Source organism: Nyctereutes procyonoides, unplaced genomic scaffold, assembly GCF_905146905.1.
Source record: "Nyctereutes procyonoides isolate TBG_1078 unplaced genomic scaffold, NYPRO_anot_genome, whole genome shotgun sequence".
In the NCBI taxonomy this organism is placed as follows: Eukaryota; Metazoa; Chordata; class Mammalia; order Carnivora; family Canidae; genus Nyctereutes; species Nyctereutes procyonoides.
The window spans coordinates 62853582-62879508 of NW_026575046.1; the positions used below are offsets into that span (position 1 = coordinate 62853582).

The 25927-nt window shown below is 42.0% G+C and overlaps 1 protein-coding gene across 5 annotated transcripts in view; it reads right to left on the reverse strand.

Moving 5' to 3' along the window:
• Positions 1-1530: 1530 nt before the first annotated feature.
• KAT6B (lysine acetyltransferase 6B) overlaps positions 1531-25927 on the reverse strand; it is a 187155-nt gene continuing 162758 nt past the window's right edge. For all 5 annotated transcript variants that reach the window (XM_055325175.1, XM_055325179.1, XM_055325177.1 and 2 more), the window contains exons 14-18: positions 13398-13629; positions 12922-13081; positions 11975-12316; positions 9142-9433; positions 1531-5404 (exon numbers count right to left, since the gene is read on the reverse strand). In XM_055325175.1, coding sequence (XP_055181150.1) covers positions 2817-5404; positions 9142-9433; positions 11975-12316; positions 12922-13081; positions 13398-13629 — 3614 coding nt within the window. In that variant the 3' untranslated portion in view covers positions 1531-2816. The remainder of the gene's footprint in view (positions 5405-9141; positions 9434-11974; positions 12317-12921; positions 13082-13397; positions 13630-25927) is intronic.

Consider the following 25927-nt stretch of genomic DNA (forward strand, 5'->3'; position numbering starts at 1 on the left):
CCAGAGGACCAGGGGGCTGGAACCCCAGTGTCACACAGACCATAGGGTGTGATTAACAAGCCATTGTGAAAGGGAAAACAGGGACATCTCCGTTCCCAAAGAACCTCAACAGAGGAGGGAAGAGACTACCTATGGGAAGGTTTCAAGATGGAGCCTGTGGAAGCTTCCAGATCAGCTTGTTAGCAGGCCCCCACTCCAGCCCCCCGGCTCGGGCAGCCTCTTGCCTGACAGGTGCAAGACTGGGCTGCTAAGACTCTAGACGCTGCCGCACTGAGGCAGCTGTGGTTTCAAACAGGCGGCACACCATCACCTCGGGCTCTGGAGGAGGGTTAGTTTCCCTTGGCAACCAGCACAGCGCCTCCAAGTTTCTCTTCTTCCCTTCGTGATGACAGCCCTTGCAGAAGGCTCTTCCTGTAAGCTCTCCCTCAGCCACTACAGATGTTCATCCACTGGCTGCATTTGTAGAAGGAAAGGACCAAAAGACTTGGTCTTTTGTTATTATCCATGGTCTTGCCACTCAGCCCAGGATGCTCTGTAAGCGCGAAAGAACCGGAGGAAGGGTGAGAGCACCAGGCCAAACACCAGCGGGCATCCCCCGTCTGCAGGAGCCTGTGATCCCGGGGTGTGTGCACCCGGCCTGCCTTTTCAGTTTTATTCTGAGTCTCCTTAAAGTTTGTGTCCGAGGTCTCTACACTTGGCTTTGCTTGTGTTAAACCACTTATGGAAAGGCAATGCTTTCCCTCCAAGACGTATGAAAGAAGTGACGGGAGAGTTGTAAGCACCCACTCAGATACGCTGAGAGCTTAGCGGGCCAGTTTCACATGGGTACCAAGTCAAGCATTTATTTCTAGGCTTGGAGTTTGAGTAATAAAATGTTTTAACAGACAGAACCTTCCCCGAATGCCATAATGTTTGTAAACATTTTTTTTTTGGGGGGGGGTATGAACTTTAGACTCTAAAGAAAACATCCAATCAACTCATTCACAACAGAGCAAAACTTTCACACCTTTTTTGAGAAAATTATTTCTCAAATACACAATCCCGGATTGGGTGCTTTTTTGGGTATTAACTTTTATAAAAATGAAGTTGGCTATCACTGTGCTAAGGCGCTGAGGGGTGTTTATAACAGACTGTACAAATGAGGCAAATGGACATTTGTGCAGGATCCCTTTGCAAATGAAGATCCAAGTCAAAAAGAAAAAAACAAATTCACTTTATTTTAAAGACAATGATTGGCATACAGAAGGTATGCACCAGCATAAAATAAACTTTCATGAAAAGCATTAAAATCCATTATAAATTAATTTATTAAATAGGTATTTGGTATATGTGATGGTTTTTATTAGATATTACTCTTATTTATTGCCAACCCCCTCCCCCAAAGTCAAAACAAATCAGAAAAATCTCATAACTCCAATTTACACTAAATAATTTATTTTCCCAAAATGTGTATGTGTTCTGAGATGTGACACATGATACAGTTCCATTGGTCATTCTCTATCAATCATAATATGACAGGACACAAGAGGCTAAAAATGGCTCATCATAATTTATTTTATGTTAAAATGTACAGCTTTTTTTTGTTTGTTTTTTTTTCTTTTTTTTCTTTTTTTTTTGAAGTGACTGACTAAAAAGAGAACAGATAAATACAAGAGTGTCGCTGGCTCCTATTTTATACAAGGATTACGCCTCTCCTGCTTGGCCCTTACAGTCACCCTGTACAGGTACAAAGGCTACAAAAAAGGAAGCAATATAAACAGACACAAATAACTTTTTTTTGCTTTTTTACATGCGGTTCTGTAAGCTTAGTTTGAGCTATTCACAAGCTACTTCTCTATTTTTCCTTAAAAAATAACTCCAATATTTTATAAAGATAGAAAAATCTACAGATGGAATGAAAATGTAAAGTTAGAGGCATTTCCATAAAATAGCAACTTTACACCAAATTCACTATTTTTTTTTAAATCCTGCCAAGTATTTGGACATATATGAAATGTTTCAAAACCTGACAGATAAACACTGAGATATGCTTCATTCAATAAACAGAAGTCTGCATTTATAAAACAGAAAGCTGCCTTTTTTCCCCAAAGAAATCTGTCACCAAAATGGAAAAGGGTCTCAACTTTACACCAAACATTGAGCAATAAAACCCTTTTGACTAACCAAATGGGAATAGCTTTTATAGCTCTTTACAGTTTTATAATTAACAAAAATATAGTTTTTTTTAAACCCTCAAATTAGGGCACCCTACTCAAGGCAAAAAACTTAAGAAATGGCTTACTGTTAGCACAACACTTGTACAGTACTACAAAATGCACTGTCACTAACAAAGACATTAGCGGCATGCTCAAGTGTCACCTTAACCAAAATATACAAGAACTGAAATGCTAAAGGCATTTACATGGAGTGGACAGGGAAGGGGGAAAAAAAAAGTTCCAGGTTCAGTATTAAAACAGATAATTTGGTGGGGTGGGGCTTGATATCCACATCATTTAATGGAAGCAGGCACAACAAGTGGCTGCCTTCAAATTGTAGTCCAGAGAGGCCTTCCTTTGCAGAGAATTTCATATAAAAGTAACAGAAACAAAGATACCAAAAAAGAAAAAGGAAAAAAAAAAAAGAAAAAGAAAGAAAAAACAACTTGTATAAGGCTTTCTGCTGCATACAGCTTTTTTTTTTTTTTTTAAATAAATGGTGCCAACAAATGTTTTTGCATTCACACCAATTGCTGGTTTTGAAATCGTACTCTTCGAAGGTATTTGTGCAGATTCGATCCAATGGTGATGCCCAGGGGATCTCGTGACTGCCCCTGTTGCCTACCTTCTCATGTAGGACCCATTGAGAGACTGTTTGGACATGCCCGTGTTCATGTAGCCGTGATGTCCAGGGGCCGTGTACATCATGTTACCGTGGGGTGGGGTCTGCATTGGCTGCTGGGCATATGGCTGGGTTCCCATCATGCCCATCTGCATCTGCATAGGGTATTGGGGTGTTTGATTCATGTAGCCATGATTGCTGTGGTAGCCACTGTTCATCATCGGCTGGGACATGCTGTACCCATTCATGGCATTGAGAGTATTCATGTTCATGTTCACAGAGTTGACATTGTAGGCTGGGGCTGGCATCAGGTTCACACTCATGTTCATGCCTCTCTGCATCGTTAAAGTCCGTGCAGGACCCTGCATGGCTACAGTCTGGGAGCGCCCATAGATTTGCGACTGATGGGTGGCGGCAGCTGGTGACAGAGATGCCGATTTGGTTCTCATGGAGACGTGGCCCTTGCTGGCAATCTGGGTTTGCAGTCTTTGGCTGTGGGAGATGCCAATATTTGACGCAGCCATGTTCCGTTGCAGAAGAGGCGGTGGCAGATTCATCGGAGGAGGAGTCAGGTTGGGGGGCGGGGTCATCGTAGCTTGTGCTTGGGGTCCCCCGGGGACGGAGTGCGGAGACTGGGAAAGCTGAACAAGCCCTGTGTTACTTAGTGGTGTGGACAAAGAGGCACTGTTTGCATAGGAAGTTACAGCAGCGGAATGGCTGTAAGGCAATGAATGATCAATCAGTGTATTAGTTAACTGCTGTAGTTTGGCAAGGCTGAAGGTGGCTGATGGCTGCGGGTAGTGCCCAGCCCCAAAATCACTCTGGCCCATCCGTTCATACAGGCCGATGTTGGCGTTGCCAGTCTCGGGGATCTCAGGCAGCTGCATGGGCGGGGTGAAGTTAGCAGCCATGCTGCACTGGGCCAGCTGCTGGCTGCTGCTGGGAGGCCTCTCCACCACACAGCCTTGGGGAGACTTGACGCTGCAGGTCGGGGGAGAGCTGATGCTGGTTTGCTGCAGCATGCTGCAGCTCCCACTGATGTTGGACATCTGCTGGGTGACAGCACAGCTGCTCTGTGTCAGATTGCTCGAGGTGAGGTTGCTATAGGAGCAGCTGTTCTGGGAGGAACCGTTTCCACAAATGCTGCCGCCCATGGTAGAGTCATAGCTACTCGGGTTTTCATAGTTTTCAGTTGTGCTCTCGATGCTGCCCAGGTCACTGAATCCGCTGTCCACAACTTGCTGTGAATGATCGGACACCGACGGGACGTCCATCATGGGACTGGTTTCCATGTTCTGCAGAGATGGCACGGAGATGGCACTTTGATCTGGGCTGATTTGGGCATAGCTGTTTTCCAGGGCAGGGACGCTGGGGCTGTTGACAGAACGTACTGACTGGCCGGGATGGGAGTGGACAGACGAAACTGGGCTACTGTGGTCTGACTGCTGGCAGTCGTCCAGAGTGGTGGCGATCTGTGGACTTTGGTCTGCATGGGTGTAGTTCTGGAGGCTCCTACAGGCCTCTTGGGTCTCGGTGCAATCCTGAAATGTGTCGTCCTGCTCACTGTTCTCCTGGGTCAAAGACTGAACCGCCTGAACGGTCTCAGAATCTATTTCCATGGTTGCGGTATTTCTCTCTTTGAACTCGGAATCCACGCCTTCGTTGCTCTTTTGGTCCTGCTTCGGTGCCTGTTCTTCCGGTGATTCCTCGTCCGATTCAGGCGCAGCGTTGGTGCCTCCAGCAAGCTCCTTGGGCTCACCGTTACAAGCAGCTGCAAGGTCAACGCCACAGTCCATTAAGACCTCTGAGTTCGAATGGCTAGGCTGGACACTAAGGTCTAAAAAAGCCTCCTGGTTCTCCAGTACTTCTTTGAAGGCTTCTCTTGGCCGGTCTTCCTTCTCTGCTTGCGCACCCTCCATGTGACTATCATCTTCATCATCTGCATCATGACCCTCATTGTGAGACGGCTCTTCATCCTCTTCCTCCTCCTCTTCATGATCGTCCAGGGCAACAGGGTCTTCTTTGCCCAGGCAGACTTCTGGTTCTTCTTTTTCTTGACTTTTAGCACCACCTGGGTCCTTTGCGACATTTTCTTCTTCTTCTTCTTCTTCTTCTTCTTCTTCTTCTTCTTCTTCTTCCTCTTCCTCTTCTTCCTCTTCCTCTTCGTCATCTTCTTCCTCCTCCTCTTCTTCTTCCTCCTCAGGTTTGATTGTATCATCTTCTGTTTTATCACCTGGCGATTTATTCGGACTTATAGGTGCACATGTTTCGTCCCTTCTGTTTTCATCCCGAGGCAGCAGGGGTTCCATGGCTTCCTTGACCTCCTCCTCAATCCTGGTGGGAGTGGGGCTGCTTTTGTCTTCTGGAGTCTCCTTCTGTTCTTCTACTGTTATCTGGTCATCAGGTTCCATGGGTGTTTCTGGCGGGGTGTACAGGTTCAGTTTAAATCCGGTCTTCCTTTCTTTGTTTGGCCTCCACTTAGATAGACCACGTTTTGTTCCTTTTGGCCATACTTGTTTGCACTTTAGAGGTTCAGGATTGTCTCTGCTGCCTTCTTTCAAGGTATCTGTATCATCATCCATATTGTCTTAGCGAGGAGACAAACGGGAGGAAGAAAAACAAAGTCTTAGCATCTCTTTGAACACCTGAATTCATTTTTCTAAATTAGTTAGTATACACTGATTTCAAGGTCAAGAGTTGATGATAAAGACACCATCAAAACTAACAGAGATTCATATTGTGCTATAAACCTAGTGAATCAATCACCTAGGTCTGGGAAAAGAATACATGTCTCACTTATTCTCCCCCCAACAGAAAGCTGTGCTTTTTATAGAAAGCACATGGAAGGCAGCCTGGGTGGCTCAGTGGTTTAGCGCCACCTTCCGCCCAGGGCATGATCCTGGAGTCCCGGGATCGAGTCCCACGTCAGGGTCCCTGCATGGAGCCTGCTTCTCCCTCTGCCTGTGTCTCTGCCTCTCTCTCTTTCTCTGTGTCTCTCATGAATTAAAAAAAAAAAAAAAGGCACTTGGATGCTGACAATTATAATAAACTGCTTTGAATTTAACAAATAAGACATTCTCTGGTGTAAAAGTCCAGAATTCCACAATGTTAATAAATAATCAATTAATTTGAACATGTACACATTAGAAACTACAGGGGAAAGGGGCTCCTGCTAGCTCATTTATCCAAAGCACCACTATCCTGGCAAAATGAATAAAAGCCTAACTCTCATATCTATCCTGAGAATACAAATTTCTGTTTGTAGACATTTACTGGATTTATATGATCTCAGATGACATTATTTACTTTGATTTGAATGTTCTCTCTGGCATAAAAATAAACCGGGTACCTCTGAAACAAATGAAAAGATACCTAGATACCCCCGATACAAATGCATCTGTAATCTACTAGAGCACCATCATTTTGGAACGACACAAACTGTAATGTCTTTGCCATGAAATGATCGAATACTTAAATGATAGGTATTCTTTTTTATCACCAATTCTGTCCACATAGTATTTAGGATCAATCTGCTGCTCAAATATAAGGTTTGAACATTTTAAAGTAAATAAGAAACAAACCATAATTGTCATGTTCATTTTAACTTGGCTAATCTTATTTTTACTGTACCTTTATGCACATGTGAATATAAACAAATTTGTAAATATATTTATCTAAATATGAGCAAGCAAACAAACATATGAATAAATACAAATAGAAAACACCTAAGTCTTCATGAGATCTTTATTCTATTTTTTTTAAAAGATTTTTATTTATTTATTCATAGAGACACACACAGAGAGAGAGAGGCAGAGACACAGGTGGAGGGAGAAGCAGGCTCCATGCAGGGAACCCGATGTGGGACTGGATTCCGGGTCTCCAGGATCACACCCCGGGCTGCAGGTGGCGCTAAACCGCTGTGCCACCGGGGCTGCCCTTCAGGAGATCTTTAGAAAGTTAAAGGTCACACTGATCTCCTGAAGGGGTCAATGTAAAGGAAAAACTTTACAAAGAAAAACAGCCTCTATTACAAACATTACTTTGGAGAACAAACATAAGATTTCACATTCAATGTGGAACAGAGATCCTTCTTTGCCCGAATGGAATGATTTCTAATCCAATCAGTGCAGAGCAGGGTAAGCTCCTAGTACATTTACATAGTAAAAGGATTACACATAAACTTACCTGCAAGGATTACATTCAAACTGGCTAGCTGAGAAGAACACATAAGTGATGTACACTGATTCCTTCAGAAGTACAAAGTATAATACCCACTTAACAGTCACTTCAAGGTACTCAAATGGTTTTATTGCTATTCACATGGGCAGGAAATGGCCATGCCAGTGCCTCTGGATTCCACATGCTGCTGGACCTACCAGCTTTTGTAGGAACACTTCTCTAAATAAGATGTTTTTTTTTTCTGGTAATTAAGAAGATCCTGAAAGGAATCAGGTAGAATATGGCCACTAAAAATTTTAAAGGCAAATGGCCCAGAGTGGACAATAAAGGTAGTGATGATTCGTTTACACAGTCCTGAGAAGAAAGTTAAGAAGTGGAAATAAGGCTCAACGTCCACACAAAAAAATGGTATCTTGCTGCAGTTTGCTGTTTGTTTGTTTAAAGAAACTAAAGAACTGGGGTGCCTCGGTGGCTCAGTCAGTTGGGTGTCCGACTCTTGGTTCTGGTTCAGGCCATGATCTCATGGGTCATGAGATCGAGCCCCGAATCAGGCTCTGCATTCAGCGGGATATCAGCTTGAAAGATTTTTTTTTTTAAACATTTTATTTATTTATTCATAGAGACACAGAGGGAGAGAGATGCAGATGACACAGGCAGAGGGAGAAGCAGGCTCCATGCAGGGAGCCTGATCCCAATCACCGGGATCACGCCTGGGCTGAAGGTGGCGCTAAACCCACTGAGACACCAGAGCTGCCCAGCTTGAAAGATTCTTTCCTGCTACACCTCTCCCTGCCCCTCAAATAAATAAATAAACAAAAAAAAAAAAAAAAAGAAACTAAAGAACAAGGTTTGGACTCTATACCAGGGTAAGATGTCATTCTCTCAGCAAACTATTGTATATAGCAACAGTATTCCTGTTAACTATGAAAGTCAGAAGATGCTTGCTCGTGCCCTTAAAATTATGGCTTTTCTTTTTTTCTTCCTTTTTAAAGATTTACTTATTTGATAGAGAGAGCAAGTGTAGCGGGCAGAGGGAGAAGGAGAAGCAGGCTCCCCACTGAGTAGGGAGCCTGATGCAGGGCTCAATCCCAGGACCCTGAGATCATGACCTGCGCTGAAACCAAGAGTCAGACACTTAACTGACTGAGACATCCAAGGGCCCCCACTTTGTAAAAAGAAAAAAAAAATTTTTTTTAAGTAATCTCTATACCAACCATGAGACTTGAACTTACAACCCCGAGATCAAGAGTCGCATGCTCCACCCACTGAGCCAGGCACCCCAAATTGTGGCTTCTTAAAAGCAAGAGAGACACCGTAGTTCTCAAGGAAATGAGATGGCCTGTTTTTAGATTATAAAAGATATTAGAATAAATTTTTAAGTAGAGTGATTTCAGCCACAGAGCAGAGACTGTCCATAGATCCTTATGATTCAGCCAGAAACTTAAGTATCCAAGCCAAAAGGCAAGGAATGGTTGCTTTTAAACAGAGCATCAAAGACTACTCATTGGTGTTAGTATTTTTTTTTTTTTTTGGTAGAGGATGGGGTGGGATGTCCCTGCCAACGGCAAATTATAAAATAGTAATTTAAAAGGAAGGACAATTTCCTGATTTCCACATTATCCTATATTATCAAAGCTAATACTGATAGTGTGGGTGAGTTTAAATGATCCTTGATAATAATGTATCCTAAGACACCACTAATTATAAGCTGCATCATCGATTTACTAAATTTATTTTTCAGGAAGAAAGAAACTACCGCATTCAATGCTTACGCAGACAGTAATACAAACCCTGATTCCGGAAATATTAAATGTGGGGAAAAAAAAGTACCTATTAGAATCAAGGAGATGCTGTGTGTTTCTTATTGAGAGACTTCAGAGTTTCTGAGGATAAGCCAATTTCTGGAAAGAAAGATGAACCCACCCGGAGGAATGTTCTGGCCTTAGAGGTTGTTTAAAATAAAATCCAATTCCAGGAAGAAAGGAGAGATCCTTTTATGAATGAGAAAGGACAGATGAGCACTTATTCCTGGTGGGTCAACACAACCTCAGAGTTGCCTTTGGATATAACTCCAGGTACTTGCCTTTTGGCGGTTAATATACAAGATATGCACAAGGATAAGATTTTTATAATTCCTCCACTTACTTCTACAAGGGCCAGCATTCTTAAAACAATGATTGTCTTTTTCTTCCTCTTCCTCTGTTTGTTTTTTCTTCCCAGGCTGATGTTGGAATGCTTTTCTCAGGACTGGCTTCCCGCCATCTTCCTCCACTTCAATCTCACAGGTAGGCTCCAGGTGTGGCATTGGCCTCTCTTCATCTGAGTTGTCAAAGGGCTCATTCAGTACTTCTGTCGTCTCAGAAATGGTCTCAGTTGTTACGCTGCTGTTGATCCTCCTGCGTTTACGGCCCCTTTTCTTCTTTAGCACAAAAGGCCTCTGAAATTAATTCCAAACATAATACATAAGAGCTCATGAGAAATTAAATGGTTGAGTCGATGTGCAGCAAACATGTACGGAAGGCCTGTCTGAGAATCTTACACGTAAAGACTTTTTTTTTTTTTTTACACGTAAAGACTTCTGTGATGCCTTTGTACTTAACCTTCCATTTGATGTTTAACATCCCTCTTGGGCTCAAACTACACAGGCAAGTGTTTTCCAAATAAAACAGTTGTTTACTCAAGAAGATGCTTTGAGAGGGAACATCGCCTCAGCTTAACTGTAGATTTTAAAAGCTAAGGTTTGCTTTTCTAGCATACATTTTCCAAGTACATTGGTACTTGCAGACTCCAATATCCTGTATATCATAGCTATTCAATCATCACAGACACAGATGTTTCCATAAGTGTTGCAATAATCGACTAGCCACTGGGTCACTCATTTAATACTTGATAATTGTTCAAGGAGCACCTGCTATCATCAAAGCACCAGAGGAGATCTGATGGTGTACAAGGCTAACCTATTTGCTCCCCATTTCATAGGGCTTCAGAACGATGAAAAGGAAGAGGACAGGGTAGGAGAAGAAAGGATTATTCTGTTTAAAAGGTTAAGAGAGTCATGTATTGATGACTGCAGGGATGTCAGCAACTGATAATTTTACAAAATCTTTAATTTTAGAAGGCATCTTAAAAAATTAAAAGACATGTCAATTCTGTCTTATTTATATAAGATAGGAATTTTTTTTTTCTAATTGCACCACAGGCTGGCACAGATGACTCTCGATAATAGCAATTATAAAATACTTCTGCCCAAGCAAAAAAGGATTTAATGAAACAAAATTAAAATACAGGAATAACAGAATTGCTGCTAAAATGTAATCTGTCAATAATGGGCCTGAAAAATTATTTAAAATACACTGCCAAGAAGGTTCAATACATTGGGTTAAAACTGTAAATAAACTGTATCCAAGAATTACTGTTGACTCACATTAACTCTCTGAATGTTCACATATAAACCTGATAATCATATTCTGTAACTTAACAATTATGATTATCAACACCGCCGGTTGGCCTGCCCTCCCTAACCGACTATAATTTTCCCAAACATGAGTACAGCCACGGTTTAGCGCTGCCTTCAGCCCAGGGTGTGATCCTGGAGACCCAGGATCGAGTCCCATGTCGGGCTCCCTGCATGGAGCCTACTTCTCCCTCTGCCTGTGTCTCTGCCTCTTTCTCTCTCTCTGTGCCTCTCATGAATAAATAAATAAAATCTTAAAAAAAAAAAAAAAGAACTGGTTTTCTCCAGATTGAATCCACTTATATGATGGGAGTCCATAGCATGCCTTGGATAATTCTGGTTTTTGATATTTTTAAGACAAATTTCTTTGTAATATATACATAATACCTGAATACATTTTCCTCGTAAGAAATCAAAAGATTACTCAGAAGCTTGAAGTTCACTTTATGGGATGCTCTTTTCTACTCCTTCCCACAGCTGCATTTCCACTAAAAGGCTACCAAATTGGGAGTTAGAACAGCAGGTTCTTTGACAGGCAGTACACGGGATGACCTTGGGGCAAAGCCTCAACTGGTGCTATTTCTTTTTTTTTTTTTTTTAAAGATTTTATTTATTTATTCATGAGACACACACACACACACACAGAGAGAGAGAGAGAGAGAGAGAGAGAGAGAGAGAGAGAAGCAGAGACACAGGCAGAGGGAGAAGCAGGCTCCATGCAGGGAGCCCGACGTGGGACTCGATCCTGGGTCTCCAGGATCACGTCCTGGGCTGAAGGCAGACGCTCAACCGCTGAGCCACCCAGGCATCCCTCAACTGGTGCTATTTCTTTAAGTCTTGGCTATACTAACAGTATCTGGTCCCTCACTAAGTCACAGATAGTGAAGACAAAGATATCAGATCTGGGTTAAACAATTACCTAAAGACAAAATCAGTTTTTTTAACTTTCTGCACAAGGTATATCTAGAGAGACCACCAGGCTATAAGAAATTTCAGCAATGTGACTTGGCCACAAATTCAAAATATCAGCATCAACACGGAGAGTCTGAAATACCTTCTAACAATTCTATGCAAGAACAAGAAAAATAGCACTGGGCTTGGACTCAGGGCAGTCATCTGGTTCTGGCTCCATATCTAAGGAGTTGTAAGACCTTGGACAAGTCTCCTAGCCTCCCCTAGGCCTTGGTGTTTTCATCAAAATGCACTGAAGGTGGTTTTAAGTGCTCACCAAGGCCCCTTTCTGCTTCCACACCCTGACTTACTCTAGTCCTACAAACCAGCAGGTGGCAGTAACTACTAGACTAGGAAGCCTGCCTGTCCCTATTTTCCTGTCGGGGCCACTAACAAACCTCAAAAAGTAAACACAATCATGACTGTAAGAGAAACGATGATGATATATGATCTGGAGGACTGAATACAAATAAATTACATCTAAAGAATAGAGAGTGAAACAAATACTAATAGTTCGCAATGACAAAATTTGATTGAAATGGACTCAGACTGAAACTCTAAACAGACACATACCTTTCTCTTTATGGCAACTGATTGTGGTTTAGTCAATCTTGGAGGAGAACTCTGAATATTTTCTTCTTCTTCCTCCTCCTCTTCCTCTTCTTCCTCCTCCTCCTCCTCTTCTTCTTCCTCTTCCTCCTCCTCTTCCTCCTCCTCCTCCTCTTCTTCACTGCTCTCCTTAGACAGCTCCATCAGCTGCCCTCGCTCCCCTGCCACTGGCCGGCTCTCCGGGGAATGCAAATATTTATTTTTCGATTGTACTTTTGCAGGTGATTGCCTACTGTTCGCTCTAGAGGACAGGATTTCTTGCTCCTCCTTTTCCCAGCAGCTAGCTTGTTCCATTAAGCGCTCAGCCTAAGGGGGGGGGGGAGGGTAAAAATGGTGGGCCAGTGAAAGGGCAGTTAAGCCAGAGCCTCTAAGGATCAAAGGCAAAGGATCTCTTAAGTCGTTTCTGATCAGGACAGTCAGCCAGCCAAGCAACATTCCAGCTGCATCATCTTAGGACTCTTTTGCATCAGTTAGGATAACAAATCAAAGAAGATTGGGTTTCATGGGATATTTAGCAGTATTAATGATGCAGCGAATTGATTTGAGTCCTTTATCACTACATTACATGCTCACTGGCATGGAGCACTTTAAGCAAGTTCATAAACACAAAGAATCGATTGACATTGCAGCCTTGGAGCTCAGCACCAAATGTGATCTGATTACATGCTGTCAGTAGTGAAAAATGCTGCTTTGTGATCAATGATAAATGTTTCATTTTTCATACTCAATTCAATAAAATTATCATGTCTTACCATGCAACCTCAGTTAGGATAAATTAGTGCCATATCATTTCACAAGCTCCCTCTACATAACCAAGCCTTTGACAACGACGGTAATGACTTTCTTAGCTTAGCTTAAGAATGCTGCAAGATTGAAGTCACACAACTTAGGCAGATGAAGCCAATCATTACCTCTTTCTCAGCTTCTCGCTCTTCTTCAGAAACTGCAGCATTAGAAATTAAAATTGGGGTCCACCTTAGGCTTTCTGGATCAAGTTCATTGGTCCGGGAACAGGTTTTCAGCTTTTCCATGTGGCCCAATATCAACTTTTCCCTTCTAATGATGACAAATCTGTAATGTGACAAAGCAGAACAAAGTGCAATCAAAAGCTGAAATTTCATTTCACCTTCATACGTTGACAAATGCTAGCACTATTACCCAGGGTACAATTGATGAGAAAGCTCATCAATGAAAAGGTATAGCAAATTGAAATCTGACCAGCAAAAAAGTATCATTTCCTGTTTCCTATTTAGGAGAAAGCTTTTGATACTGTCTTTTATCAACCTCTTATGTTAAACTAGAATGTATCCCCTGCCCCATGTCAGGGACCCTTTCTGGTGTAAGATGCTTGCAAGGCAGCCAGCGACGCCCAGGCCTTGGTACTCACCTGCCATCCCTCTTGTCAATCATATGGAGGTGCTGCAGAGTAGTGGCAATGTCATGTGGGCACATGCCCGTAGCTCTGCTGATGGCTTTGATGCTGATGTGCCTCTCCTGGTGGTGGTAGAGATATTCTAAGATGACGCTCTTCCAGTAGGCCAGGTAGGAGAGGCGGCCCAGATCAGAGAGTGGCTTTTCAGGAGACCCTGCCTGGCCTTCTCTTCTAGAAAGCAAATAGCCTAGGGCAGAAAAAGCCAAAGTCGACCTCATTGTGGTGTTTTCAGACATTGGAACAGGGGCCACTTGGAAAGAACGGAAGTAGCAAGGAGGTAAAAATGGCACACCAGACTTTACGTATGCAGTCTCTTCCCAGTTGTAGGGATTTGATCTCCATGAAGTTTATGCCTTTGAACCTTTTATAGTAGCACTGTAAGTCAACTCACATAGCTAGCGGCAGCATTCCAAATATACGTCATGGCATATTAAACAAAGCTAAGGTTGAGGACGTTACTTCTGATAAATTTCAACATCCAAGTTTCCCACCAGCTTTAGATTCTTTCAAAAAACGAAATGTCAGGCACTTACTCAGAAATCCTGTCGAGGGACCACCCCAAACATTAATGGGCAAGTTGTTTTCCACAGGAAGGACCTAATGACCCTTTGACAGCTGGGTCTTAATAAAAGAGAAGGGTCTCTGTTGACTCAGATTCTATATTGCTTGTTACATTTAACTAGTCGGCTGATCTGAAGCTTTGTTTTAGGACTAATAAAAGAATGTCTTTTAAGTTGACTGCTGCAACTCACAACAGCTCCGCTAGCTCTATTTTCACCTCTTTCATGTAAATTAATTTATAATTCCACCCCAGAACGTTGCTTCTGCAAATTAAAACAAAACATCCTCCTTAAAACAAACTGTTTCATGTATATTCAGAAAAATCCCTGAGCATGGTAAGCTTCTGAATGTGCATTCTACAGCATTACAGTGAAGGTTCTTTGGCAAAGGGACTTTAAAATGATTTAAAACTTTAAATCCACTTGAAGGTAATGAATGAAAACTGTGGCTGTCTTGGTAATTAAGAGCCACTTATGGAGCAGAGAAGAAATGTTATAAACTAATGATGTCTACCTTGCTCTAATTATCAATTTCAATAGCCTCACCTTCCCAAACTTACTAAATTTAAACAAACATCAACCACATACAGTAGGTGGCAGCAATTACAAAATCATGCTGCTCTGCAAACCACCCAAATCTTCAGCATTTTTCTTCTTTATCTACATTTCCAAAATGGCTGCACTCAAGGATTTTCTCAATTTTGGATTTTTTTCTTAGAAGGAGAAATCATGCCTCTGATGCATTTTCCTGCCTCTCAAAAATCACTGTAAATAATGCAGAAATATAGAACAAGATATCCAACCTGGCCCTAGAGGGGTGTAACCACAGCATTTTGCATTTTGACGGTTTTAATCCGAATGCCATTGTAAAGAATGAGCAAATATTTAACTTTAGGCTTTCCTGAAGTCTTTTGACTTACTTGGGTCTTTAACTCATGTGTAAGTGTAACGTATTTGATTGAATGCAACAAGCACCACAAAATATTACAGTCAAACCACCGTTGACGCGTCATTCAGCTGCATACAGAGGCTTTCAAGAGCAGTGTGTCAGGAATGCTAACAGTGATGACCACGGTGTTCAAGCTAGCCCAGAGCATGCCCTGTCAGTTTGGAGAAGAGCTCTCTGTCGCTCAAGTACAAAGGGTGCCCAGACCTCACAACACAGATAATTGGCACATCCGTCCCCTGCCTCCTAAGTGCTTGGCACATGCTGAGAAATTTACTCAGTTGGCTGGGGGACGGAGTTCTGTACCTCAGGCGGGGGGGGGGGGGGGGGCGGGGGACGACACCCTTGTGACCATGAGATCCCACAACTACAAGTCCCCTGCAATGACTGTGCAACTGTGCAATTCCCTAGTCCCTCACTGGTTCTCATCTGAACCACACAGTTAGGGACAGAAAGCCCCACTCCCACAGCTCAGTAGAAGGAGGACTTCTGTAAGACCCAAGGAGTCAGAAGGTGGTAAGTGCCCTTCCTACCTTCTGTTCTCCGCTACTACGAGCAACCTTACCCAGAAAGCACACAGATTTCTTTGTTCTGTCTTCTCTTCCCTCAATTCCCACCCTGGACCCAGTCAGAATCCCCCAAAAACATATTTTCCACAGCTGTTCATGTTTTCACACTCTAAGGCAGCACATGCACACCTTATCAGGGCCTCCGCCTAAACTGGTCGGACCACTGGAACTCTCAGGCAACCTGGGGTCTGGGGAGAGCATTTAGGCATTAATGTTTCAGTGCCTGCTATTCCCACCAGGGTAAGTGGCAGTCTCCTGGGACACACCCTGTGACTGCCACTGCCATAGGAGAGTCCTGAGGCCCAGGGCAGGCTGGGAGGCAGCAGCAGAGCAACAAGCATGCACTCACTGAGCCTGTTGGGTCCACTGGATTTTTGCAGCAAGCCCTCCACCCTGCACCAGTGAAGGCTACAGGGCAGGAAGGCTACCAATAACTGCCAGCAAGTGAAACTCTCCCAGGTGCTGGGGAGGAAAAACTGCAAACCCAAACTCCAACCAGAAAACAGGAAGGCTGGTGTTCAGGGCTCTTGTGCACCAACATTTCAGACCACACAGTGCCACTGTCCAAAGCTGTCCCTGCATTGCCTGAAGTTAGGTCTTCCTGCTCTGACTCCTGAGACCCTCAGGGAGCTTATACCAATGGAAGGAATCTGCACGTAAGCTGAAAGGCATTTGTAAGTCCACGGTCTCTTCCTGAAGGAGAAATTTTTAAATTAAACGGATCCCATTTCCACAATTAAAAGGACCAAAGGTAAATTTCTGATTCCTTAGTACCTAAGTGAAATCACTTGTAATATGTTAAAATGTATGGCTTAGAAGAAAAAGTTGTCATGTTTACTCCATGGGTGCACTACGTGGATAAAGAATAAAGAATTTAAGCTTCACCTGCAGCAGGCACTTTCCCTCAAAAAAACTGTAGCTGGTAGCACTTCAGTACTCTGACCTTTCTTTTCTTCTTTTTTTTTTTTAAAGATTTTATTTATTTGAGAGAGATAGTGAATGAGGACAGGGGGAGAGAGAAACCAAAGCAGACTCTGCACTGAGCACAGAGCCTGCCATGAGGCTCCATCCCACAACCTCGAGACCTGAAACCAAGAGTCAGATGCTTGACTGAGCCACTCAGGTGCCCTCTACGCTGACCTTCCTGACATGGAATGATTTAAATAATGAATGTCTTGCTATCTTTTGTTTCCTTCTCTCTCTTTTTTAGGCTCCTCCAGATCCTAATCACTGTAAAGCCAATTGAGAGAATAATATTTGGTGAGAACATCTAGGTTATTGAGTAATTTGAGATATGCGGTGGTTTGATGTTACAGCTCTTAAACTTTTAACTTACCAAAAAGATTCCAAATAATTGATCTAAGATGCAGGGAAATAAAAAGCACTTATCTTGAAACCCGGTGAATGATCCTGAAAGATCTGAAACAAGTACAATACACCCCTGGTGAATAGATTCCCATGGTGCTCGAACACCTTTTCTTAACTGAGGATACTTTCAATCAGAAAACCTGAACCATCCCTGGGGAAACCTGGCTGTTCAGACTAAAAACAAAGTGGTGTTTGGAGGGCAAATTCTGGTAGCTGGAGTATAATTAATTGCTGATGAAATTATTCCCTTTAAATTGTGAGGCAGAGGTGCTGGTGAACAGCACTTACTCTGTGATCAGGAGACTTGTAATTGGAAATTGACTGGCCCACAAGCCCCTCAGCCGCATCAACTAACTATCTTGATACTATTGAAAGCTGGATTTCTCTTCTGCTTCACTAGAACTACTTATCCAAAGGAAGACGAGGTTCTGAGCTTCAGTGTATGGACCACACTCTTAATTCAAAAGAGTATCAAGGTGCTTGCTTAAAGGGAAAGTAAAGAGCATGGGGATCCCTGGGTAGCTCAGCGGTTGAGCGCCTGCCTTTGGCCCAGGGCGTGATCCTGGAGATGGGATCGAGTCCCACATCGGACTCCCTGCATGGAGCCTGCTTCTCTCTCTGCCTGTGTCTCGGCTTCTCTCTCTCCATCTCTCATGAATAAATAAATAAAATCTTAAAAAAAAAAAAAAGGAAAGTAAAGAGCAATGTGATGTCTGCAAAAAGTAGCATTTCTAAGCTGTGCTGACTGCATAGGACCCAAATTTACCTCACTTCTGTTAAGGCTGACGTACTTGGAGTAAGGGAGTCAATTCTCATGTTAACTAGCCCCGATCCCATGTGTTTGAAAAGGTTAACTCCATTCTAGGGAGAGGGAAAAAAACAACAACAAACTGGTAGAAAGTTGCCTCTGTGTGGACAGATCTATTAGGATAAGGAGGGAACTATCTAGACAAGGTCAAGATTTGTTTTTACAGACCTAAATTCCCAAATTAATTGAGCTCCCAGCATATTAACTGCAAGGTTAACTTGTTTAATACAAAACATGCCTTCCTTTTAACCTAGTAATATTTCAAAATTGTAGACTGGACCAGAAGTGGAATAATAATGTTCATGGGTAAGGATTTCCCCCCGACAAAGGCAGCCATCCCTCACCCTTGCAACCTTCATCTCTACCATCTGGAACCAAACCATACAAACTTCCTCAAATACAAAGTGTGAACTCTGGCAAGCTACTCCCAATTCCCAGCTGTCTGGATTATGTGAGTCTGGGGTTACTAGCTGCTTTTAGGGGAAGATAATCTTCAAGGATTACACACCTTTCATCAGACACCTGTTTAGCTCAGCAAACTTTGCTGAAAAGTTCATATCAGTAGACAGCACTGGGTTTGCAAGCCTGGGAACTGACACCAGGCCAGGGATTTATGGCAGCTCTTGAGCAGAGGAAATCCGATGGCTCTAACCGTGTATCTCATGGCTAGGGACCGAAATTCACTGGTCTGTGCTCATCTGTTACTAGTTTTTGGGGTTAAGCAGCCCTGTGACCAAGTGGATGAATGGTGTGTTATCAGTTTAAATAGTGATAAATGAACCTGACAGGCTATTTATGTCTCCTTGCTGAAATCTTGTGGTGATTTTGCAATTAGTAAGGAAGGAAGCTGAACCTGAGTCTTTCTACTGTTTTCAGAGAATCTGAGCATTCCAAATGACCCGTGACCTGCCAGATTTCTTACTACTCTCCATTTATTAAAAGACATAGATGCATCCCTAGCAAAGATGGAGATTTTGAATTTTTGGATTATTTTATGCTTTTAAGAGATTGGTCTTGAAAATGTGAATGTGGCATCTCTCCCATAATTCTTTTTTTTCCTCCCATAATTCTATGGGCTTGAAATCCTTATAAAACAATTCGAATAAATATATTTTTTAAAGATTTTATTCATCCATTCATGAAAGACGCACACAGACACAAAGAGGCAGAGACACAGGCAGAAGGAGAAGCAGGCTCCATGCAGGGAGCCTGACATGGGACTTGATCCGGGGTCTCCAGGATCATGCCCCGGGCCAAAGACAGGTACTAAACCGCTGAGCCACCCAGGCTGCCCGATTTCGAATAAATATTGCCTGACCTTTCTACAGACTTCTATGTCTTCCTGTAGACCAGTGGTTTTCAAAGACTGGGAGACCAGGACTGGGAGACTGGACTGGGAGACCAGTCTTTGAAAGACTGGCAGTATCAGCATCACCTGGTAACTTGTTAGAACTGCAAATTCTTAGACCTATGAACCAGAAACACCTGGGGCAGGACCTAGCACTTCCGCTTTACCAAGCCCTCCAAGTGATTCTGATGCACACAAAATTGAAGACCACTGCTATAAAAAACTCTGCTATGGAGCTGCTGGTTTTGATGAGGATGTGAAAACCACCTTTTCCAGTAGGAGAGCCACTGGATAGACAGTGGGACTAAAGAATCTCAGATGGGCAAGTAGACCACACCGAGCAACTTGATGATAGAGAACTGGGGATAGGAATCTCCAAAGTCCCACCTGAAATTCAGACTGAAATTTAACAAGAGGTCATTGATTTGCTAAATGGTTTTGTCCATAAATTCTAGGTCTGTGCTTCTCAACCTTCATTGTACAACTACCTCTCGTTACAACTAGATTCTGAACTGGTAGGTTAGGCATGGGACCTGAGATTCTGCATCTGTAACAAGTTCCTATGCTATGGGCCACACTTGCATTGCAAGGGTTTATATATTAAATCAGTGGTTCTCCAGCTTTTTGGTCTCAAGATCTTTTTACATCTAAAAAATGTTATTTAAGAGTTTCTTTATAAGAACTATATCTATTAATTTTATAGAGAAATTTGACAAATATTTATTAATTCATTAACCGATAAACTCATTATGTGTTACCATATTTTTTTTTGAAAAAAATTTATATTTCCCAAAATACAAAAGAAAATAGTGAGGGAAGTGGCACCGTTTTTGCATTTCTGCAAATCTCTTCAATGGCTGGCTTGAGAGAAAAAGCTAGATTCTCCTATATGCTTTGGTATTCAATCTGTTGTGATAACCACAGGTCATGAAACTACTTGAAAACTCCAATGTATACTCGTGAGAGATAATCCAGCATCTCAGTATTACTTTAAAAATAGTTATGGCCTTGTGGACTCCTTGAAAAGGGCCTTATGGATCCCCTGGTGTCCCCTGGATCATACTTTGAGACCATCTGCATTAAATTAAAAAATGACAAGAATTTTTAAAAGTTGGGCAACAAGGCCATAGGTATTTTATTTTATTTTTTTAAAGTTTTTTTTTTTTAATTTTTATTTACTTATGATAGTCACAGAGAGAGAGAGAGAGAGAGACAGAGACAGAGACACAGGCAGAGGGAGAAGCAGGCTCCATGCACCGGGAGCCCGATGTGGGATTCGATCCTGGGTTTCCAGGATCGTGCCCTGGGCCAAAGGCAGGCGCTAAACCGCTGCGCCACCCAGGGATCCCGGCCATAGGTATTTTAAAACAATATGGCACTTATTAAATACAGCATGACAGGTCATAAGAAGCACTACAGGTAGCTTACAAGCAAAAGTGCTAGAGCCAGACTGCCTGGAATGGAATCCAGGGCCCACTAAGTACCAACAACGTGACCCTGTCTGGGCAAGTTATTTAACCCCTCTGCACTTCAGGTCCCTCATCCATAAAATTTGGAGTAGAATTATACCTATCTCTTAGGGATGTCGTGAGAATTAAATGAATAAATACAAAGCATGCGGAATGGTGCTGAAATGTAACATGTTAGTTATTATCATTACTCAACCTACTGAATGAATGAAATCTCAAGATTGTTTGGGTGACTAGATACACTTAATATAGGGGCAAGAAAGAAAACATGGAAGAAAATGTGGACAGAAAGAAGATGACCAACTGCTCTATGGGATCAGATCGAGAATAGCTACCTTTCTTTTCCTACTTTTTGCCTCAGGCACCTAAAAATCATTCCATGTATTCCAGTGCCTCACACAAAAGTTCTCCTACCCCTGCCCCCCAGCTAGCCACTCAAATATAAATTTAATTAAAGAAAGAAGCCATGAAACACACACACACACACACACACACACACACACACACACACACACCATAATCTGCCTCAGGAATGGTCTTAAGAAACTGGTGACTGCAGTTCACAATGAGCACAGTTCTGTGCTCCCCAAATTCCCTTTGGCCCTTAAGTCCTTAACTTCAAGGACTATCCTCAGAAAACAGCAAGGCCTTCAAACCACAATAACAATGACTGCTTGAGGGCATCAGAAGAACCCAGAGACAGTCCCAGGATAGATGAAACAAAGACCCACATGTTCTAGAAGACCCGTTTGTCCCTGGGAAAATGGTCTGAGCCAGTGAAACCCAGAGACAGGAGACGGCAGCTCTTTGTGGGGAAGGAAGGCTGGCTGCTCTGAGTCATCTACTGTCTCAATCTAAGCCCCCTTCTAAGATCTCCCTTCTCACAAGCGTCTCAGCATACAGCTCAGGATATTGAGCTCTGGCTCAATTATGCGGAGGTAATACTGGTCTTTCTTACTGAACCCGGCACCCTCTCTACTTCCTTACTTCTTGGCCAAGTCTACTCGGGAGAGGAACGATGCTCCTTCAACTTTTCCCCCAGGGAAGGGCTATAGTAGGGGCATGATTCCCCTGATGCTGTATGTTAATGTAAAAACCTACAGACCACGCTGGAACTTACCAGATGAGTTCCATGATTCTGTGACTAGGCGTGAAGGGGGTAGTCATTCTGTGTGTCAGTCATCCGGAGAATATATGAACTCACCTATTATATGAGAACTCACAAATTGGGCATCAGGCATCAGGCAAGGAGATGCTCCTCCCTCTCTGGTACCTTTGGGTTGAGGAGGGTGAACACCTGTGAACAAGCTTCTGAGTTGGGGATGACCAGGGCAAGAGACAGACCTTGGTGAGATAGTCATAGGCCAAAAGTGAGTCAATGGTATTTTTATAACTGATCATCTATTTCACTGAGAATGTCTTTCTCCCTTTTTTAACTTCTCTTCTATCCCAGTGGTTCTCAACCCTGGCTATACATTAGAATCACTTAGGGGCTTTTAAAAACTACAGATGTCTGTACCCTACCCAATTTCAACTCATGCTTATCACAGGCCAACCTGGTCATAGACGTATCACGGGTTATATTAAGCAAAGAGTCCTGAGTACTATACGATGGCCAGAATATTAAATAGGGGTGCAACATCAATACTACTTCTTCATTATGGCCACCCCAAAGGGCGGTGGTGGTAGCAGTGGTGCCTAATGAGAAATCCAAAGTGGAAGGTGAATCTTGGGGAAAATGGAGGGACCTAAGAGTTGATGCTTAAGGCAGGAGATGGTCACTCAGTAACAAGAACTCACAGGAGTTTTATTTCTTTAGATGTTCAACTGAGGAATATTTGCTTCTGTATTGGCATGTCACCACACCAGAATGGTTCTGGTCGGTGTATTAGGAGAAGAAATTTTTTCTAAGAAGATGATCATATATGAAATCAATTCAGCCTCTCAACTTCTTAGTTATGAATGAAAATGAGCCACTTCTGAAAAAAGGTTAAAAAGATCGAGGAACAAGAGATGTGTTAGTATCACTTCCTACCAAACTCAATCATTTGGGGAAGAAGTTTTAAAAAATATCTTTCCTTAAATATAACTGGGGAGTAACTACATCCTTCAGAAAGCCCACTGCTTATGACAAATCTAACTAAAGCTCTGATCTATCACCCGGAGTCCAGTTAGGTTATGATAAAGCACTAGTACCACGGCCTCTGAAGTGCCAGAAATTAGACATGTTAGAATAATGCCGTCTGCTTTGAGCTTTTTTGATTTTCCACAGTTCCCATCAGTTTTAAATTCTGGAAATTCTGGGAAAAACAAATTTACAAATACAAAACATTTTTAAGATGAAGTAATTTGGCATTTTAAAATTATTTCCTCTAAGTAGGAAAAAGTTCACTGTTAGAGATTTAATCTGAAAAACTATTTCAGAAACAAATTCAATTCTTCCAAGTTAAAACTTGGATAAAATTTTCACATCTAAGTAACAAAATCCTGGTAACAAGAATTTACCACTGAGAAGTTGTGAGATTTCAAACATTGCATTAAACACATACACACTTCAAATAAAGCATCTGCTCCAAGCAAAGAACTGCATATACTTTTAATGCCTCACTTGTAAGACTATTCTTCTGTTGCTAAAATATTACAACTCAACTTTTCCTTATATAAACTAATAAAAGCAAAAACTGGAATTTCTTTTGGCCACTATTCTAGGTCTGAGGTTCTGTGGGGGCAGCTGAGCTATGTTCACATCTAGTTATCTGGTCTAATCCTACCTGCAGACTAAAGGGAAGTGCTTCTATCAGCATGGACACTGGCCCTGATTTCAGAACCAAGCTCTGGGAGAAGGAATGGTTAGAAGAATAACTCTCCTTTCCACTTGCTCTCCCACAACCCATGCAAAATTGTGTATGTGTATGTATCATCTATAATTTTCTAAAAACAGAACAAAAAAATGTTGTAATCCTAATTCTGAGTTATAAGCTTTCACACAGTAAATACAAATCTAAAGCAAGACTGAAGAAAAGAAAAAAGTGGGGAATATAAATCTGTCTAAAAGTTTTCTTTGGGGGTGCCTGGGTGGCTCAGTCAGTTAAGCATCTGCCTTAGACTCAGGTCATGATCCCAGGGTTCTGGGATTGAGCCCAGTATCAGAGTCCTGGCTCAGCGGGGAGTCTGCTTCTCCCTTTGCCCCACCCTGCTCATACTTTCTCTTTTTCTCAAATAAGGAAATAAAATCCTTAAAAAAAAATAAGTTTTCTTTGTTTTCAAATTACATTTCAAAAGGAATTTGTCAGTTTTTGAGATAATGTTGAACAATCAAAGCACAGACCATCACCCAATCTGATTGATCAATTAATGTTGAGAATGCAAGGTAGAGAAACGATCTCTGGCTACTGAGGCAAACATTTCTATCCCACTGGCCTATAGAAATCGAAAACTTCTTTTTTCACTTATTTTTTATCTTCCATATGCTTTCCAACAGGATTTGAGGTAAAAAGCCTCTGGCAATAAATAGTGGTGTCCCCACTGGGTTACTGATGAGCCCATTTTGACAGATATGCAGCACACATGCAGGCTGGGGTGGACGCTGGGGCGGGATGAAGTGTTCCATTAAGTGGCTGTCTGGTTTGTTGGTAGATTTGGTGTCAGGTAGGTATCTAGCCTTTAATCCTATAGGAATCTTAAAGTCCAAAGTGGCTAGAGTTAGATGTTAGCTGTTGGAAAAATAAAAAAAAGTAAGCAGTATCATTGCTGGCAGTATTTATTAAAAGATGCCAGTTAGTAGGTGATAGCTTCCTCAGAGTCCACTGTTTACACTGCCTCCCTAATACCAGCAGCACTTAGAGTTGAGACGTCAGTAATAATATATTAATATCAGCACAGCTTGGGCCACAATATTATCCCCGTGAGCCTTTTACTGTGGGGTCACTGTTAATCAAAGAATCTCCGTTCATCTTTCCAGGGACAGGAACGGCTTAGTTGTGTGTTCAACAGCTGAGTGTGTCCTGTGTTCCAGGCACTTTTCTAGTTAGGGGTGTGCACAGACACTCCATTTTCTAAATTTAATAAGGAAAAAAGCTCTGGGAGTTTAATTTCTTAACTACTATGCAACTGCTGAACGCAAGAACCACAAACTACATAAATAACAGGAACTCAAATAGACATGTTAACAGCTAAAGTTCATTTTTAAGAATCAATTCAATATGCTACATGCAAGCAATCAATCACACTGCAATCATCATTTACAAATCAAAGTACAAGGCAGATACTCATGGGGGTATATACAACTAGGTGGAAGTGTGTGATTATGGACGAGCAGATTGAAACTGTAAATTATGTAACTGTCTCTTGTAATTACTCTGCTTGAGAACCAAAAGAAACTTCCTGTATAATTTTGCAGGAGAATGGGGATCAAGATATGGAATTGCTTTTTAGTTGGTTTTAACCCTTCAACAGCTATTTAATTATGTGTGATAAGGTCAAAGAAAGTTTATGCTTAATTTATGAAAAGTTGGCAGGGGGGTATTTCAAAGTAATCCTCTGAAAAGCTCCAGATTATTAACGAAACCTGATGATTTCTCTTCCTCTTCAGGAAAGATTTATCTAAATTATTGGGTAAAATAAACAACATTTAAAACAAATTCACAGACGTCATTCATTTTATTTTCTCTCTAACAACATTCGTTATGGTCTCCACGTTTTTAACTAGATGCCAACTTGAAAAGCTGCAGGAGTAGAAGGCTGTCAGAGTCCTCAGAAAGATCTTCTGCCTTGGTAGGGAAAAAAATCTCATTAATTTCCTTAAATTCATGGAGAAAAGCTCCAACATTGGGCAAACCACAGGGCAGGACTTCTAACCTATGAACAGAGGACCATCATCTTCTTAAGAAGAAAGAAGCCTGTGTTTTTTTTTTTTTTTGCAATAAATAATAAGCAAAAACTTCATTTCAGCATTTTAAGACATTTTAGCCGTTTTCTTTCCCTTTCTTAAAGCCTAACTTTTAACATCGTTTCTCTTCTATAAGCACTGCTTCTGGTGCCTCAAAAATTGCCCCAAATATCAGAACTTTGAACATCCAGCGTTCTAGAGGAAGAAAGCTACAGTGGTGCTTTTCCTAATTTTAAATCAAAAAAGAAAAAGAGAAAGAAAGGGAGGGAGAGGAGAGGGCAAGACTGGAGAGACAGATAGACAAGGAACACGAGAAGTTCCAATGCTGCCGTGGCCTCTCTGTATCGTTATCTTCTCTCCCATCCACACCTATCCTGCATTGCCATCCTTTGTCTGACTGCACTATTTTATCACCACTCTGTTAACATACAACCTTTCAATTATGTTTCTCCAGGTTTAAGAGTGGAAACACAATTTACAGGAACGCAGTTCTCTAATAGACTAGAGGTAACACTCAAGAGGATAGGAT